General features: G+C 32.9%; 1 protein-coding gene across 1 annotated transcript; it reads right to left on the reverse strand.

Annotated features, from left to right (window-relative positions):
* Positions 1-5788: 5788 nt before the first annotated feature.
* On the reverse strand, positions 5789-8161 carry LOC115950469. Its single transcript, XM_031067663.1, has 3 exons — positions 8048-8161; positions 6607-7984; positions 5789-6330 (listed from the first exon to the last, which is right to left on the reverse strand). The coding sequence occupies exons 1-3, from the start codon at positions 8159-8161 to the stop codon at positions 5789-5791; spliced, it is 2034 nt and encodes a 677-aa protein (XP_030923523.1).
* Positions 8162-14739: the final 6578 nt, after the last annotated feature.

Here is a 14739-nt window from a genome sequence, read left to right on the forward strand (position 1 = left end):
CAATATTGATACTTAGCATTTGGCGAGTTCCAAGGATATTTCATTTTTGTTAAACTATGTTATTTTGAATTTTGGGTTGAAATGTGAGCACTTCTTTTAGAGTGTAAAGAACTTATTTTTAGATGAATGTTATATTTTTGTTGAACTATATTATTTTGAATGTGGATTAAAGACTTGAAGTGTATGCACTGCTTTTGAGATGTAAAAAAAATTATTTCTAGATGGATGTTATATTTAATATTATGTAGGTTGAAATGAGTTGTGTTACATTCGTGTCAACCTAACACGACTCGTTTATTAAGCGTGTCAAATGAGTTGGGTCAGGTTAACCCGCCTTATTAACGGTTCGAGTTAGGGTTGAAGGATCATAACACGATTATTAAAAGGGTTGGGTTAGGATTGAGCCATTTAATCGAATACCTCTACCTCGACACGACACGAACCCGACACACTAACCCAAATTGACACCCCTAATCGCACACGAGGGTATTAAAAGTAGGTTATCAAATAGGTGGGTTTGAGTTAGGAATAAATGGGTTGAGTACATAAAAAACCATTATAACCCATTTTACCAAATAATTATAACCCAAACCCAACCCAACCCAATTACTATAGGTAAAACCCAATCCACCGAATTACCCAATAATCAATGAATATATATATAACAAAAATACCACTAAAACCTCTAAAATTGCCAAAGTACTCTTGCATCTAAAAAATTACCAAAATTTCTCTAAAACTTGAAGATAATTAAAATGCCCTTAAAACCCTCTAAAATGACCAAAGTCAAAGATTGCACCAGAGTATGTAAATGTTGCACCAGAGTCAAAGATTGCACTGAACTCTAGCTTAGAAACATTGCTTCCCAGTTCCCACAGTTATTTGAGAGACGTTGATATGATAAAATGAACTGATAACAAGTTTTGAAGGACAAAATTAGTGCAAGTACGATGAGATTCAGGTTTAAAATAGTCTTCTTGCCAAAGTAATAAATAACCTTTCGGACAGTTTTTTCAATGTCGAGAAAGTAATGACTTACTTTGATTGCTCAGTGGTGAAAGGCGCTTCTTTTTGGTCTGAGTTGCCAGTATCTCCAAAAGTTATTCTCCTATAATCATGATTAGGTCCAAAACAGAGGGAGAAAGAATTTGGAACTACCCCATTTCTTGCTAAGGTGCTAGGAACTGATAAAACATTATTACCAAGTCCAAGTCGACCGTTTGGTGGTAAATTACCAGTTGGTGATGAAGGATTAGGAGTCAGATCTTGACTACAACTGCCACAAAATGACATGGTTTGATCTCAAGGGTCATAGGCAAATATATGAAAATTTGTTGAACAGATCTTACTACCAGTTAAAAAAATTAGTTGCAAATTCAATGAATAAGAAAATTAATGCTAGCCCATCGGTGATTGCGCCAAAAAAAAAAAAAATTTAAGAAATAGAAATCTTCTTTCCAACTTTTTGTATTCTAATTTACGCTCCACTACATTGCAGTTCAGCATGTTTTTTTAATTTTTTAAACTTTGATTATTTTATAAAAAAAAAATACGTGACAAATTGTTATTAATGAAGTATAAAGTAAAACACAAAAAAATGGGACATAAAATTTTTATTCATAGTGAAACTTTTTTTTCTTGTAATATCACCACGTGTCTAAAGATTTAAATATCAAGATCTCCAAATTAAAGCAAGACCTACTTCCAGTAAAGGGCATTTTTTCTCTCTTTTCCCTTCTTGCGTATGAGAAATAACCTTTTATTTATTGATAATTTTTCAATTGGACTAAGTGTACATTTGGCAAAATTTATTTTTATCAACTTATTTTACTATTAAACTTATTTTTGCTATTATTCATAAGTCGCATTATACTCTTTAGTACTATTCATGAATCTCACTATATTATTTCAGCTAATATTAATATTTATTTACAGTATTTTTAGCAAAATTATCGTCAAAGTACTGTAGGTAAATTTTGCTAAGGTCCCACTATATATATATATATATATATATATTTGGAGTTGCATTATCAGTCACTCCAGAATTTTTTTCACTTTAACTAACAATTATTTAATCTTAATCTCATTTTTTAAAAATTGATATCTTGAGGTATAAAATCAGTATTTTTATTAATTGAAAAGAATATTTCCCCCAAAGTTCTTGCAGCAAAGTAATGAAAAATGATAACCTACCCAAAAACTACTTTAGATTCAACTGATTTTGACTTATCGTCATCTGTAGTTAAATGCAAAATATCGTCTACTAAGATCCCAGAAGAAGAACTCGGTAAAATGGAAGAACCATATTTTATTTCATATGCACAATTGGTACTTTGTGAAGCGCATTTAAGTGTTACGCACAAGGTGCTGTTGCAAGGAACACTTTCACTTGTTGAAGACGAATTAGGATTGTAGATGTTCAATTCTATTACCTGCATGATAAAAAGATTTAGTGTTAGTGCATTTAATCTAACATAAATAAATGAATAATTGGAATATTTTTATTGATAATATAGTTTCATTAATTGTATAAAAAATGAAAATTTCATGTGTTAGTGAGGTCTTAATGGAGAGTTAACATTTTTAAATTTATAAAAAAAAAAAATAAAAAAAAATCCCTGCGTTAGTGAGGTCTTAATGATTTTATATTTGTGAGAATAGATCATTAGCTCTCTTTGAAATAGTTGGTTCTAGTTATTTCAACTGGTAAAATCTTTTATCGTCAAATAAGAGATTTAAGTTTTAACCCCGTTTACACAAAAACCAATTAGTGTCTTGGTCTTATGAAAAATGACAATAATTAAGAACAAATGCTATAGATTGAAACTCTACCTCTTAAAAAAAAAAAAAAAAAAATCTCTCCCCGTTGAAATTTACGATTTGACCCATTAGTAGATGTAAGTCAATTCCATCTAGTAAAGGTCAAGTAATTACTCTTCCTTCCACTATTAGGAATGGTTAAAGGGATCTGATGGGACAAAATGTTGGGTGGGTTTTTAATTCTTGGCCCCTGTCCCACTCCTGCTCAATGGTGGATTTTGTTTTTCCTGCCTCATTCTAGTAGACATGACCCACGAGTAAACGCCCCACCTTGCCATATTTAATTAATTATATATATATATATATAATTGTTAAAATTTCATAAATTAAATTAAAACTCATGAAATACTAAAAAAAAAAAGTTCTGAAGTTACAAACAGGGACGGAGGGAGACTTGAACTAGGAGTACTACTCTAACCACAAAATTTTCTATAACATTTTTGCAAACTATTATAATAGTAAATTTTTATTAGTTTGCATTTGAGCTCATCAGTTACATCGCATTTTTACTTACTAATAACCACTTACCACATTAATAATTTGTAAAAAAAATTTGTAATTCTAGCATTTTCCTCCTTTTAAAGGCCAGATCTGAAATCTAAAGCAAAATAAACAAGACTAAAAAAATTATTCGACAACAAAAATTACTAATAGTAAAGTTAAAAACAAATCAACCAATTTTATCTAAAACAAACAACTTGGCCTTATAAAAAAATTTTAAACAAAATAATTTTGTCCATCCTTGGATGCACGCACATAAAAAAAAAAATAAAAAAATAAAAAACTCATTAGCTATTAAACAACTGACCCGGAAGCTAAAACCACCACACACAACTAACAATAAAACTGCCACCCCTAACTTCAAATTCTGGCTCCGTCCCTAGTTACAAAATCTTCTCAAAGCATAACAATATAAAAATTCAAGTATTAAAAATAATAAAAATAATTCAAATATTACAATAAAACAATTAAAAATTTAAACTTTAAACTTTAAACTTTAGAACATAATAACATAGATTCGTTATTAAAAAAAAAAAAAACCAAAAACGTCATAAATTTAAATTTTGAAGGCTAAAATAGATTTTTAAATTTTGTTTTTATAAATATCAATGATGCGGGTATAGGGCAAGTACGAGGGAAACAATTAAAACAAACATTAAATAAATAAAAAATACATCCCGCTTTCTCAGTGTCTTTGAATATTCAAAATCTATAAGAAAACAAGATAGAAAAAATAAATAAATAAAATTTTTAATCAGAGAGAGAGAGAAACATTTATTGTTAATTTTTTTTTTTCTATAAAAAATTAGACAAATTTAGTATATGTAATCATTTAGTCTCCTTCACATATGATAGAGGAATTTTGTGTAAAAGTAGTAAAATATAAAGATAATTACATAATAAATCATTTTTTAAAATTTTCTCTTTTTTTTTTTTCTTTTTTTTGCTGAATAAATTTTTATTTCTTGCAAAACAAAGAGATACAATCTAGATTGGGCCTGTGACCATCTCGATCCATAGCTTGACTAATCAAAGGCGACAGATTAGAGATGGGTACTGGCCCATTCCAATTCAGAAGGGCAGCCCATCCAGCTAACAGATGAGCGGCTACATTACCTTCCCTGCAAACAAAAGAAAATTTTACATCATCAAAGCCTTTAGCTAAATACAAAATATCCTCCACCATAGTCTTAATGCTCCAATGAGGCGTTGCCACTTGATTTCTCAAAGGCTCAATAACATTCCAAGCATCACCTTCTATCACAACATTCTTAAAACCTGCACCAGCTGCTTTTTGAATAGCCAACAAGGCTGCACTAGCCTCACTTAATAACGGACTTCCTGGAATCCTTTGCTTTGCCCATGCAGCAACATAGAAACCTTCTTGATCTCTACCCACTACTACCACTAAGGTTTTTCCTTCTCTAATTGCAACATTAAAATTCAATTTTATCCAACTAGGTGGAGGCGGTGACCAAGTATAATCCTTAGAGGAATGTTTACACTCCAACTTCCAAGCTTGCTTGTGATCCTCAAAGGAATTGCACACCTACCTTGCAAGCTTAATAGGGGCCATTTTGATTCCCTCCACCTGAGCTTTATTCCTGCACATCCAAACATGATCACACATAATTGTTGCTAATAATTGGAACTCTTTAGAAGCTTCATCATCTAGAGCCAGAAAAGATTTTGGGTTAATAATCAACTTCACCCAATCTACTATGGATATAGAATCCAAAGTATTTAGCCTTAACGGCCATGGGCTTAGAAGCCAAACTTGAGCTGCCCAGTCACAACGCAAAAATAAATGCTCCAAAGATTCTGGAGACTTTCCACACAAGTGGCACTCAATTGATGGGAGGGTAAACCTTCTATTTAGAATTGAAGCTATAAGGAGGATTTCCCAAGCCAATTTCCACAACAAGTTTTTAAGCCTAGCATGAATTTTCATCTTTCACAATACCTTCCAGTCCATACCTTGCATCACAGGGTGACAGATAGAAGATGGAGTTCTAATAACATTATAAGCCAATTTCACAGAAAATTCACCTGAGGGATTCAAGCACCAAAAAACTTGATCGTTGACTGATTGTTGAGAGAGGTGAATGCTGAGGATTCTATTGACTGTTGCTGGCTCAAAAAGATCTGAAAGTAAACCCCCATCCCATTGTCTTAAGTCCTGGTCAATCAAGTCAGCCACTAAATAAGCTTCCCGAGTAACTCCACTTCGAACTTGAGGGATTAAGCTAGGCTCATTTGGAATCCATGGGTCTTCCCATATCCAAGTGTTCAAACCATTACCGATCCTATGCCATAATCCTTTTTTAATCACTTCTCTACCACCAAAAATACTTTGACAAGACCATGACGCTGCTTTTGGCACAGACATTCTCATAAACTTTTTACTTCTTACATATTTCTTATTGAACACTTTGACCCACATCTTATCAGCATTACTTGCAACCTCCTAAGTCATTTTAGCTACTATGGCTTTGTTCATATCTTCTGTTTTCTTGATGCCAAGCCCACTAACACATTTTGGGGTACAAATCGAATCCCAACTCTTGAGGCAGCAACCCTTTTTATTTTCCTCTTTATAGCCCCACCAGAAATTTCTATTCATGGCATCCAATTTCTTACAAGCTTGTTTTGGAAGGAGTAGTGATGAAGCTTGATATGATGGAATAGAGGAAGCCACAAAAGAAATTAGAGTAGTTCTACCTGCCTGAGAAAGAGTCTTCATCTTCCAACCCTGCAACCTTTGCCTCACTTTATCAATAATCTCCTCAAAAGCAGCTCTCTTATCTCTACCTAAAGCCATAGGAATGCCCAAGTATTTTTCTTTTCTATTGGACCACTGTATTCCAATATAATTTGCCAACTGAGTTCTTACTCCTTGGTTCACATTTTTGCAGAAAATTATCACTGACTTCCAGAAATTCACCTTTTGATTAGACCAATCAGAATAAGTGTCTAAACATGCTTTGATACTCCCCATGTTCTCCACATCTGCTTGAGCAAAGATAAACAAATCATTTGCAAATTGGAGATGGGTAATTGGCATCAGATTAGGAGCTAATTTTTATCCAATAATTTTGTTATTTACTGCTTCTCTCTTAATAAGTCTAGTAAGGACTTCAGCTGCAAGGATAAATAAAAAGGGAGAGAGAGGATCACCTTGTCTCAACCCTCTTTTGGGCTTGTAGAAGCTAAAAGGGTTGCCATTAAGAAGAATTGAAAATGATGTTGTGGTAACACACTACATCACCCGCTGAATCCATATACTTGGAAACCCAAAACCACAAAGAACTTTCTCAAGGAAACACCACTCCAATCGATCATACGCTTTCTCCATATCAATTTTTGATCCCATCCAACCTTTTTCCCCACTTTTCTTCTTCATGTCATGGATAATTTCTTGAGTGAAAAAGGTATTCTCTTGAATTTTCCTTCTTGGAATAAAGGCTGTTTGCCATGGAGAAATTATTTTAGGAAGAACCAACTTTAATCTGTTGGCCAACAACTTAGATATGATCTTATACAAAACATTACATAAGTTTATTGGCCTAAATTGAGAAACCATCGCAGCATTATTCCCTTTAGGAATGAGAACAATGAAGGAATGGTTTATTTCTCTCAACATGTACCCCCTTTGAAAAAAGATAGAAATAGCTTCAATAACATCACCTCCTATTATATTCCAGTAAAACTTGTGGAAGTGGGCTGACATTCCATCAGGGTCTGGTGCCTTATTAGAATTCATGTTGAAAACAACATCTTTAATCTCCTCTGGAGTCGGGATTTTTGTAAGCATCTGAATATCCTCCTCAGACAAGCTTGGACATATCAAATTTTCCATGTTATCAAGGATTGAGGGGTTAGACGTTTCAAACAGATTTCTAAAAAACCTTTCAAAGCATCTTCCAATCTTCTCTCTCCCCGAGACCCAAGAACCTTGCTGGTTTTTAATAAAATCAATTGCATTCTTGCGCCTTCTGATTATGGTGGTGAGATGGAAGAATTTGGTATTCAGATCAGCTGCTAACAACCATTTTATTCTAGCCTTTTGCCTCCACAAATTTTCCTCCCTTTGGAGCCATTCTTGAAGCTCCATATTAATGCTCGCTTCTTTACTTAAATTTTCTTGAGTTGGATCTTCGCCTTGAATACATCTCAGATTCTCCCAACATTTCTTTATGTTTTGATGGATATTCCCAAACCACTCCCTATTCCATATTCTGAATTCTTTTTTCACCTCTTTGAGCTTTAGGCAAACTTTGAACAACGGGGAACCTTGAAAAATAACATTCCAAGCTTTCTCAACTACAAACCAACTAGACTCATCCCCGGTCCACACCTCTTCAAATTTAAAAGGCCATTTAACCGATCGATGCTCTCCTTCTGTAAATAAAACTATGGGGGAATGATCAAAGCTTGAAGAAGGTAAATTAAGAACAGCAACTCTTGGAAAAATCAACCTCCATCTATCATTCGCAAATGCTCTATCAAACCTTTCTTTAATATTTGCTAATCCCTCTCTCCCATTAGACCAGGTATAAGGATTGCCCAAGAAATTGATATCAATGAGCCCATTCTTTTCAATTACCTCATTTGGGCCACCACTAGATGAGCTAGCCACCGGATTACCCCCTTTTTTATCAACCTAGGAGAAAACATGATTGAAATCTCCAATACATAACCAACCTCCACCAAAAGCCTCACCAACCTTTTCTACTACTTCCCAAAAAGGACCTCTATTATTCCTATTTGGAGGACCATACACAAAAGAAATAAGCCATAGCTCATTCAAAGGGTCTGAGAAAACCAAACCATTAATCATATTACAACATTTGAAAGTAATTTCTATATCAACACCATTTTTCCAACCCACTACAAGCCCACCTTTCTTTCTCTAGGATCAACAGAATCTATATCATAGAAACCCAAAGACTTCAAAAAACTACTGCATTTACTAATGGAATTTTTGTTTCAGATAGGATCAACAGAATCAATACTATATGCATATATTTGCATGCACGTGTGTAGATATGACTGTCAAATGCAAATTTTATTTCCTTTCTGTCAAATCTGGCTCCGCACTCTAGCAAATAATAAAATTCAAAGTAAATAATATACCTCTTTTGATGGTAATGATAAGTTGGCCTTGCAACCAGCATTACCTCTTTTACAACCGCACGGTAACCAGAACAAAGGACTGCCTGTGTCTAAAGTCCACCAAAAATGATAAACTTGGTGTCCCCACAGAAACATTAGCATAATAGGCACTGAAATATTTAGAACATGGATGGGGGTGGTGGTTAGTACAAAAGTACAAAAAGAAGTGAATTTAAACGAAGCATTTCAATGGTAACCAAGAACCTAAAAAATTGAAATATTTTCATTTAGGGTTTCTTTGAAGATCAATAACTATCTCACCTATAAAATATATATAATTCAAGATTTTGTATTACAAAATTAGGTATAGAAAATGAGTTTATAGATCGAATAATAACAAACATCTAATTGATATGAAATTTAGTATGTGTGTTTAGAAAATAAGGAACATACAATTTAATAATAAGAATTTTAAAATATTAGTCTTATTAAAATTTATTAAGTGGTGTAAAGTTACTTAATTATATTAGTTGTAACTTTTATAGTAAGACCACTATTAGAACCAAACAATATATATAATAGGACCACTAGCTAGTCATCTTATAGTAGGACCACTGGTCATCTTCTTTTGGGTATAAAAAGACGAAATAATTAAGTTGCGTTTTTGCTTTTGAGAAGTATATCAGGCATACAGATACTACTTCATACTTTCTTTAACATGATAATAAGACCAATAGACATGAATGGATTTTTTTTTAAAAAAAAAAAAATCATGTTAACGGGTGCCTCAATTATTAATAAATTACTTTTTTAGAAAAAATTGATACCACTTTTAAGAAATTTAAAAAAAAAATTATCAAAATATTAATTATTTTTTCTCTTTTCCTATAAAAATGATTCATAAAAAAATGCAGCCTTTGTTAATCATACCCATACAATGGCAAAAACATGGTCTCGTTTCCATTGGCGAAAGTGGGTTGCGATTGGTTGTTATTGGCAGCAAGGTGATGTCCTCGGATTATGTGGTCATGGCGGGCCATAGCAGCATACTACTCTACGCTTCCTTTCTCTGGAAGCCCATTAGTGCCAAGAATTTCTTTAATCGTATCTGAGAACCGGTGGTGAATGTCAAGCCCAAATGTCCCCAAACCGTAACAGCTCTGGGAACTCAAACCTTGTAGTTGTTGGGTGCGTGGCACAGCCCACTTGCTTGTCACATTAGTCAAAGTTCAATTAATGTGCTTGCTTCCTCAAGCCCACAAAATCAGATTTTGGTTTAATGCAATGCTGATGCAAGGAAGCCATATCTCTTAATGAGATTTGACTTAGGTGTGTGGGACACGCTGAAACTGAAAAGAGGAAAAGAAAGAAAACAGAGGTGAGCCGAAGCAAGAGTCATTCGGTCATTGTGAGAGAAACACAAGTGAGAGCTTCAGCTTGAGAAGGTGCAGTCCGTATGAAGAAATAGAGAGAAATACAGTGAGAGTGTGAGAGAATGAAAAAGAAATAGGAGACATTTTTCTTTGCTCAAGTTACATACAAAGAAGATAAATTGATGGAGATCTCAGAGTTTTTGAGTGCTACAACCATGGAGAGTTGGAGTATTCAGAGGAAGATTTTGCTACTGATTTTGTGGTGAGATTGTATTTACTCATTAAGATTTATTTATTGTATATCCAATTTATTGTGGACTGCTAAACTTGATAGTTGTAATCTCAATTTCATAGTGGATATTTTTCGAAACTACCCTATGATAAGATTTGGTGTTCTTTTGTGATTGTGTTTATGTGGTGCTTGCTGGAATTTTTTTGTTTCCATAATATTGCTATTGCTTGATAGTCATTAATCTTAATTCACACATAGACATAGACATAGAGGGGATTAGGATTTTTCCCCCACAGTAGTAACAATAGCAGTAGCACGAGTGATGCGGAGGTGAATGAATATGAACAAGTAGTACAAGTTGAAGAAGCCCAAGCCATAGCCTAGCTAGAAGGTTTTTGAAGAGAGAAAAATGACATGTCTCAAAAGGTTTATTAGAATTGAAAAGAGGAATGTAAAGATATTAATAGGGGAATGAGTAGCTACTAGCAAGGAAGTAATTAACCCTTAAAGAAGAAGAAGAAGAAGAAGAGGGATTCTTTCATAGGTGAAAGTCAAAGGTTCATTCACCATTTCACGTATTTTTCTAAGGGCTTTGCTAGGCGCACATTCGAAATGCACGTATGACCAGGACTAGTCATCGCCCAAAGCCGAATAATGTGAGAGCACGACAAATCACACAACTTTTGTCACAATTTTACCATGTGACGAGTGTTGGTGTAGGTGTGTGTTCCAAACACTTTTATTCTTCTTTATTTTCTAGCCGTTGGAAATTTATGAGTAAAATAGCCGTTGGGCAATTATGAGAGAAATAGCCGTTGGGCAATTATGAGAAAAATAGCCGTTAGGCAATAATTGATAATATAGCCGTTGAGCTTTTAAGGGTTATTAGCAACCAATAACTATAGACTATTATCTTCATAAGTAGCCTATATAATACTCATCATAACACACTTTCTAAAGAGTCTTTTTTACTACTCTATATTTTAGAAATACACAAGTCTACTATCCTTCTCTCCCACATATTTTTTCTACAAGAATATTTGTTATAAGGAAAGGCAATAGAGGGTTGTTCTTAAACCTTTTGTGAGTGGAAGTGCGTACATCACAAAGGTCGACGCTATAGTCTAATCTTGGGGGGTTGTTTGGCTAAGAGAACCAATCGTACCAAGTTTTACTTTGGGTGGCACGAATCAACCTTTAAGGACAACGCTTTCGCAGCGTGATCCTATAGCATTGTGAGATTATTCTAAAATCCTTTTTTATTTTATGTTCTTGCTAATTATTTGGGATATTATTTTTTGTATCAAAACTTGTTTATTCACTAAAATATTTCCATAAACGAGTTGTGCAAAATAGACTTAAAATCTATATCCAAACACTTGGTGGGGCTGGTCTACCCATGTGTGCAGTGCGCAAGAGTTGGTCATCACTCATCTTTCCCAACCACCTTCAAGCAATCTCCATGGAAAACCCGCAGTTCAGACAACAACGATGATGCCGTCCACAAACACAGCAACATATGCAGAAGCTTTTTTCAAAATGTTGACCCCAGTTAACACAAAAGATTTCAATTTAAGGTATATCATTAGAGCCGAATTAAGCTTGGATCTGAGACTGATGTAACTTGAATCCTTCATATTACAACTTATTTCTTGCCCTCCAAATGAGCCATGACACCATTATTGCCCATTCCATTATTTCGCTGCAACTCAAAGACTCCATTACACCTATTGTTAGGCTGAAAAAAATTTACTTCATTTGTGCATGTAGCTTCTGTAATATGCCTCAACATAAAGCCCACACGCTTCTAGCAAATGGATAATCCCAAAAAATGTACGTTGTAGTCTTGATGCAGAAAGCAGAATGTTTTAAATTAAAATATGATCACAACCTTAGGTAAAATTATATAGGGCAAAAGTTAGGTATAGTACTTAAGGGTTATTCATAAGGTTTCCATCTTAAGATTCTACCACATGAATTTTTTCTCATAGGATGGAAGTATATTTTTTAGTTAATTAGACACATGACTAAATTTTTAGAAGAAAACCTAATAAACAGTACTTAAGAAACTATACCTAAATTTTTTCCAATTATATAATCTCCAATGTACGTTGTAATCTCTAGTTGTATATTGTATAAATGTTTTAAATTATAAAAATTGCTATAAAGGGGTTATTTTTTATTAGTTGTATATTGTATAAATGTTTTAAATTATAAAAATTGCTATAAAGGGGTTATTTTTTATTTGGTATACATGTTAACCTAACGTATTTTAACCAAATGGGTTGTGTTGACTTGTGTCAACCTTAACAGGACCTATTCATTAAATATTTTATGCAAATTGTGTTACTTAATAAATGTGTCGTGTTAGGGCTTAGGAATCTTAACGCAATTAAAAAATGTGTCTTATTCATGTCAATTTTATAGTTGAATACTTATGAGTTGACAAGACATGAACCCAACGCATGTGTGTACAAATTATCAACCTTCTCTAAATCCCATACTACCTAGCTCCTTTGGTGGACCACATAGCATTGACCACCAAGTCCAATGGAATTTCCTTTCTTCCCCTCGTTGACCCCACCATGCAATTCCTTGCCCCTAATGCTTGTAAGTCATTACTCCATCCTATTTGGAGCTGGAAACATGTAATTGAATAAAGGATCTGGTTAATGTATACCCTTAAGACATACATTAACAATATATTTTAAGAAAAAAAAATTGAGAATTGAAAAAGCTGTTAAAAATTTTGAGAGCTTTTTTAATTCCCGATAAAAATTTTCTAAAATGGTTTACTAACGTATTTCTAAGGACATACGTTAGTAAAACCCTTGTATAAATAGGAATGGACTGAACCATGGCTTTTATCAATATTTCTCTTCTTGCCCTTGATAGTGTCTTTTCCTGCACGTATAAAGTTTTCTCACCACCTTATGCTTTAACCCATAAATGTCCCTTGTATTTATTTTATTTAGTTATTTAATTATCCACCATAGCTAGAAGCCTCAAATGTATCGTAATAAGTTGTGTCATTGTGTAAATATATTCCAAGAATATAACGTATTGCTACTTTGACCTCCTCTTTAGTATTGGTTCAGAGCACTGGACCTAAGCGGTATCATGGTACTGAAAAAGAGAGTAATCTTAGCTTGGTTCACCTTTTGGCCAAATTCAACTATTACTAACCATAACAGTTTTTAACTAGCAAGTAGTGACCTTCTCTTTAAGAGACGTGGTTTCCTATTGTGAACATAAATTTAAAGGGTCAGGTTAATAATAAATATATAATTTGTTGATATGTTTTTGTTGCCGTTATCTTTCTTCTTCTTTTTTTTTTTCTTTTTTTTTTTTAAGAGAGTTTTCATCAGACTATAACACCAATTGGTTTTTTGTATAGGTGGCAATTGAACCCTAGATCTCTTATTCAATCATCAAAAACTTTACCAGTTACTATTATTTGGTTCATGGATATTAATGAAAAAAACAATTACATAGTAGTTATGTCATTTGGAGAATTTGCTATTGAAACAAATATTAACCAAATAGAACACAATTTATTAGTCGCAATTATTGAACACTCCAACCTTCATATTAACGATTATTGAAACCATGTATTTTCCTTCAAATAATATTTATTCAAACAGCTACCTGTTGGATATTTTTATATAAAAAAAAAAAAAAAATCATATTTATTTTAATACTCATTTATGCGAATTGAGAAAACCAATTATCTCTTAATGTCAGATACATTGATTACTAAATTTTGAAATTCAAATTTAATTCAAAATTTGAATAGCTATTGTCAATGGTTTTTAATTAGAAATTTTCTGAACATTAACGTTCTATTAATACCATCATTGCCAACATATTTGGTTTTATTACAAGTATAAACTTTCCATTCTAAACGTTCGTTTTGTATTCAAACGTTCTTATTTGAATATGATATGGTAACATTATATATGGAAGGTTTTTCAACACTTAAATGTATAACTATTGCTGAATTTTTTTATAATATAATAAGTTACCACATATATACACAAGTGTTTACCATTTGGTTTAATGGAAAGTCAAAACAGATGGCTATATTTATGTATATTCTGAAATTGTATTAAACGGATTGGCATTCAATTTTCAGCCACCTTATAGGCCATCAATTTCATAGCATTATGACACTTTTCTTTGTTCCCAACGTACAGATTGAGATTTTGGCAAAGACAATATTTGATGTCCGGTTTATATATATATATATATATATATATAGAAAGAAAACTATTGCTAATATATATTAATTTCAATAACTTTATGACCATTTAATTGATATCAAACCCTTTTGATTCTTTGGCTAAGAACAAGTTACATGTCCAGCTCTATATATATGGAAAGAAATAAAAGTTTCAAAAACACATTACTTTTTTGAATTACAAAGCTATAGACTTTCAAAAACAATTTTTTATTGTTCTAAACACTATCTATTGCTTCTTACTATTCACAAAAATATTTTATCTTTTTTACTAAATTTTTTGGTAAAAAAAAGTACTATAAAGAGCTTATATCCTACGAGCAGTTTAGGCTCGTAAGGATAATTATCAAAGGTGGATAGACTGCTGTATCCTGAGAACAACGTGTAGAAATATTTTGTCTAACTACATCGAATATACCCTAGACGGCACAATTTATTTCAAGACAGTAACTTAGTTT

Source organism: Quercus lobata, chromosome 6 (genome assembly GCF_001633185.2).
Source record: "Quercus lobata isolate SW786 chromosome 6, ValleyOak3.0 Primary Assembly, whole genome shotgun sequence".
NCBI classification, from domain to species: Eukaryota; Viridiplantae; Streptophyta; class Magnoliopsida; order Fagales; family Fagaceae; genus Quercus; species Quercus lobata.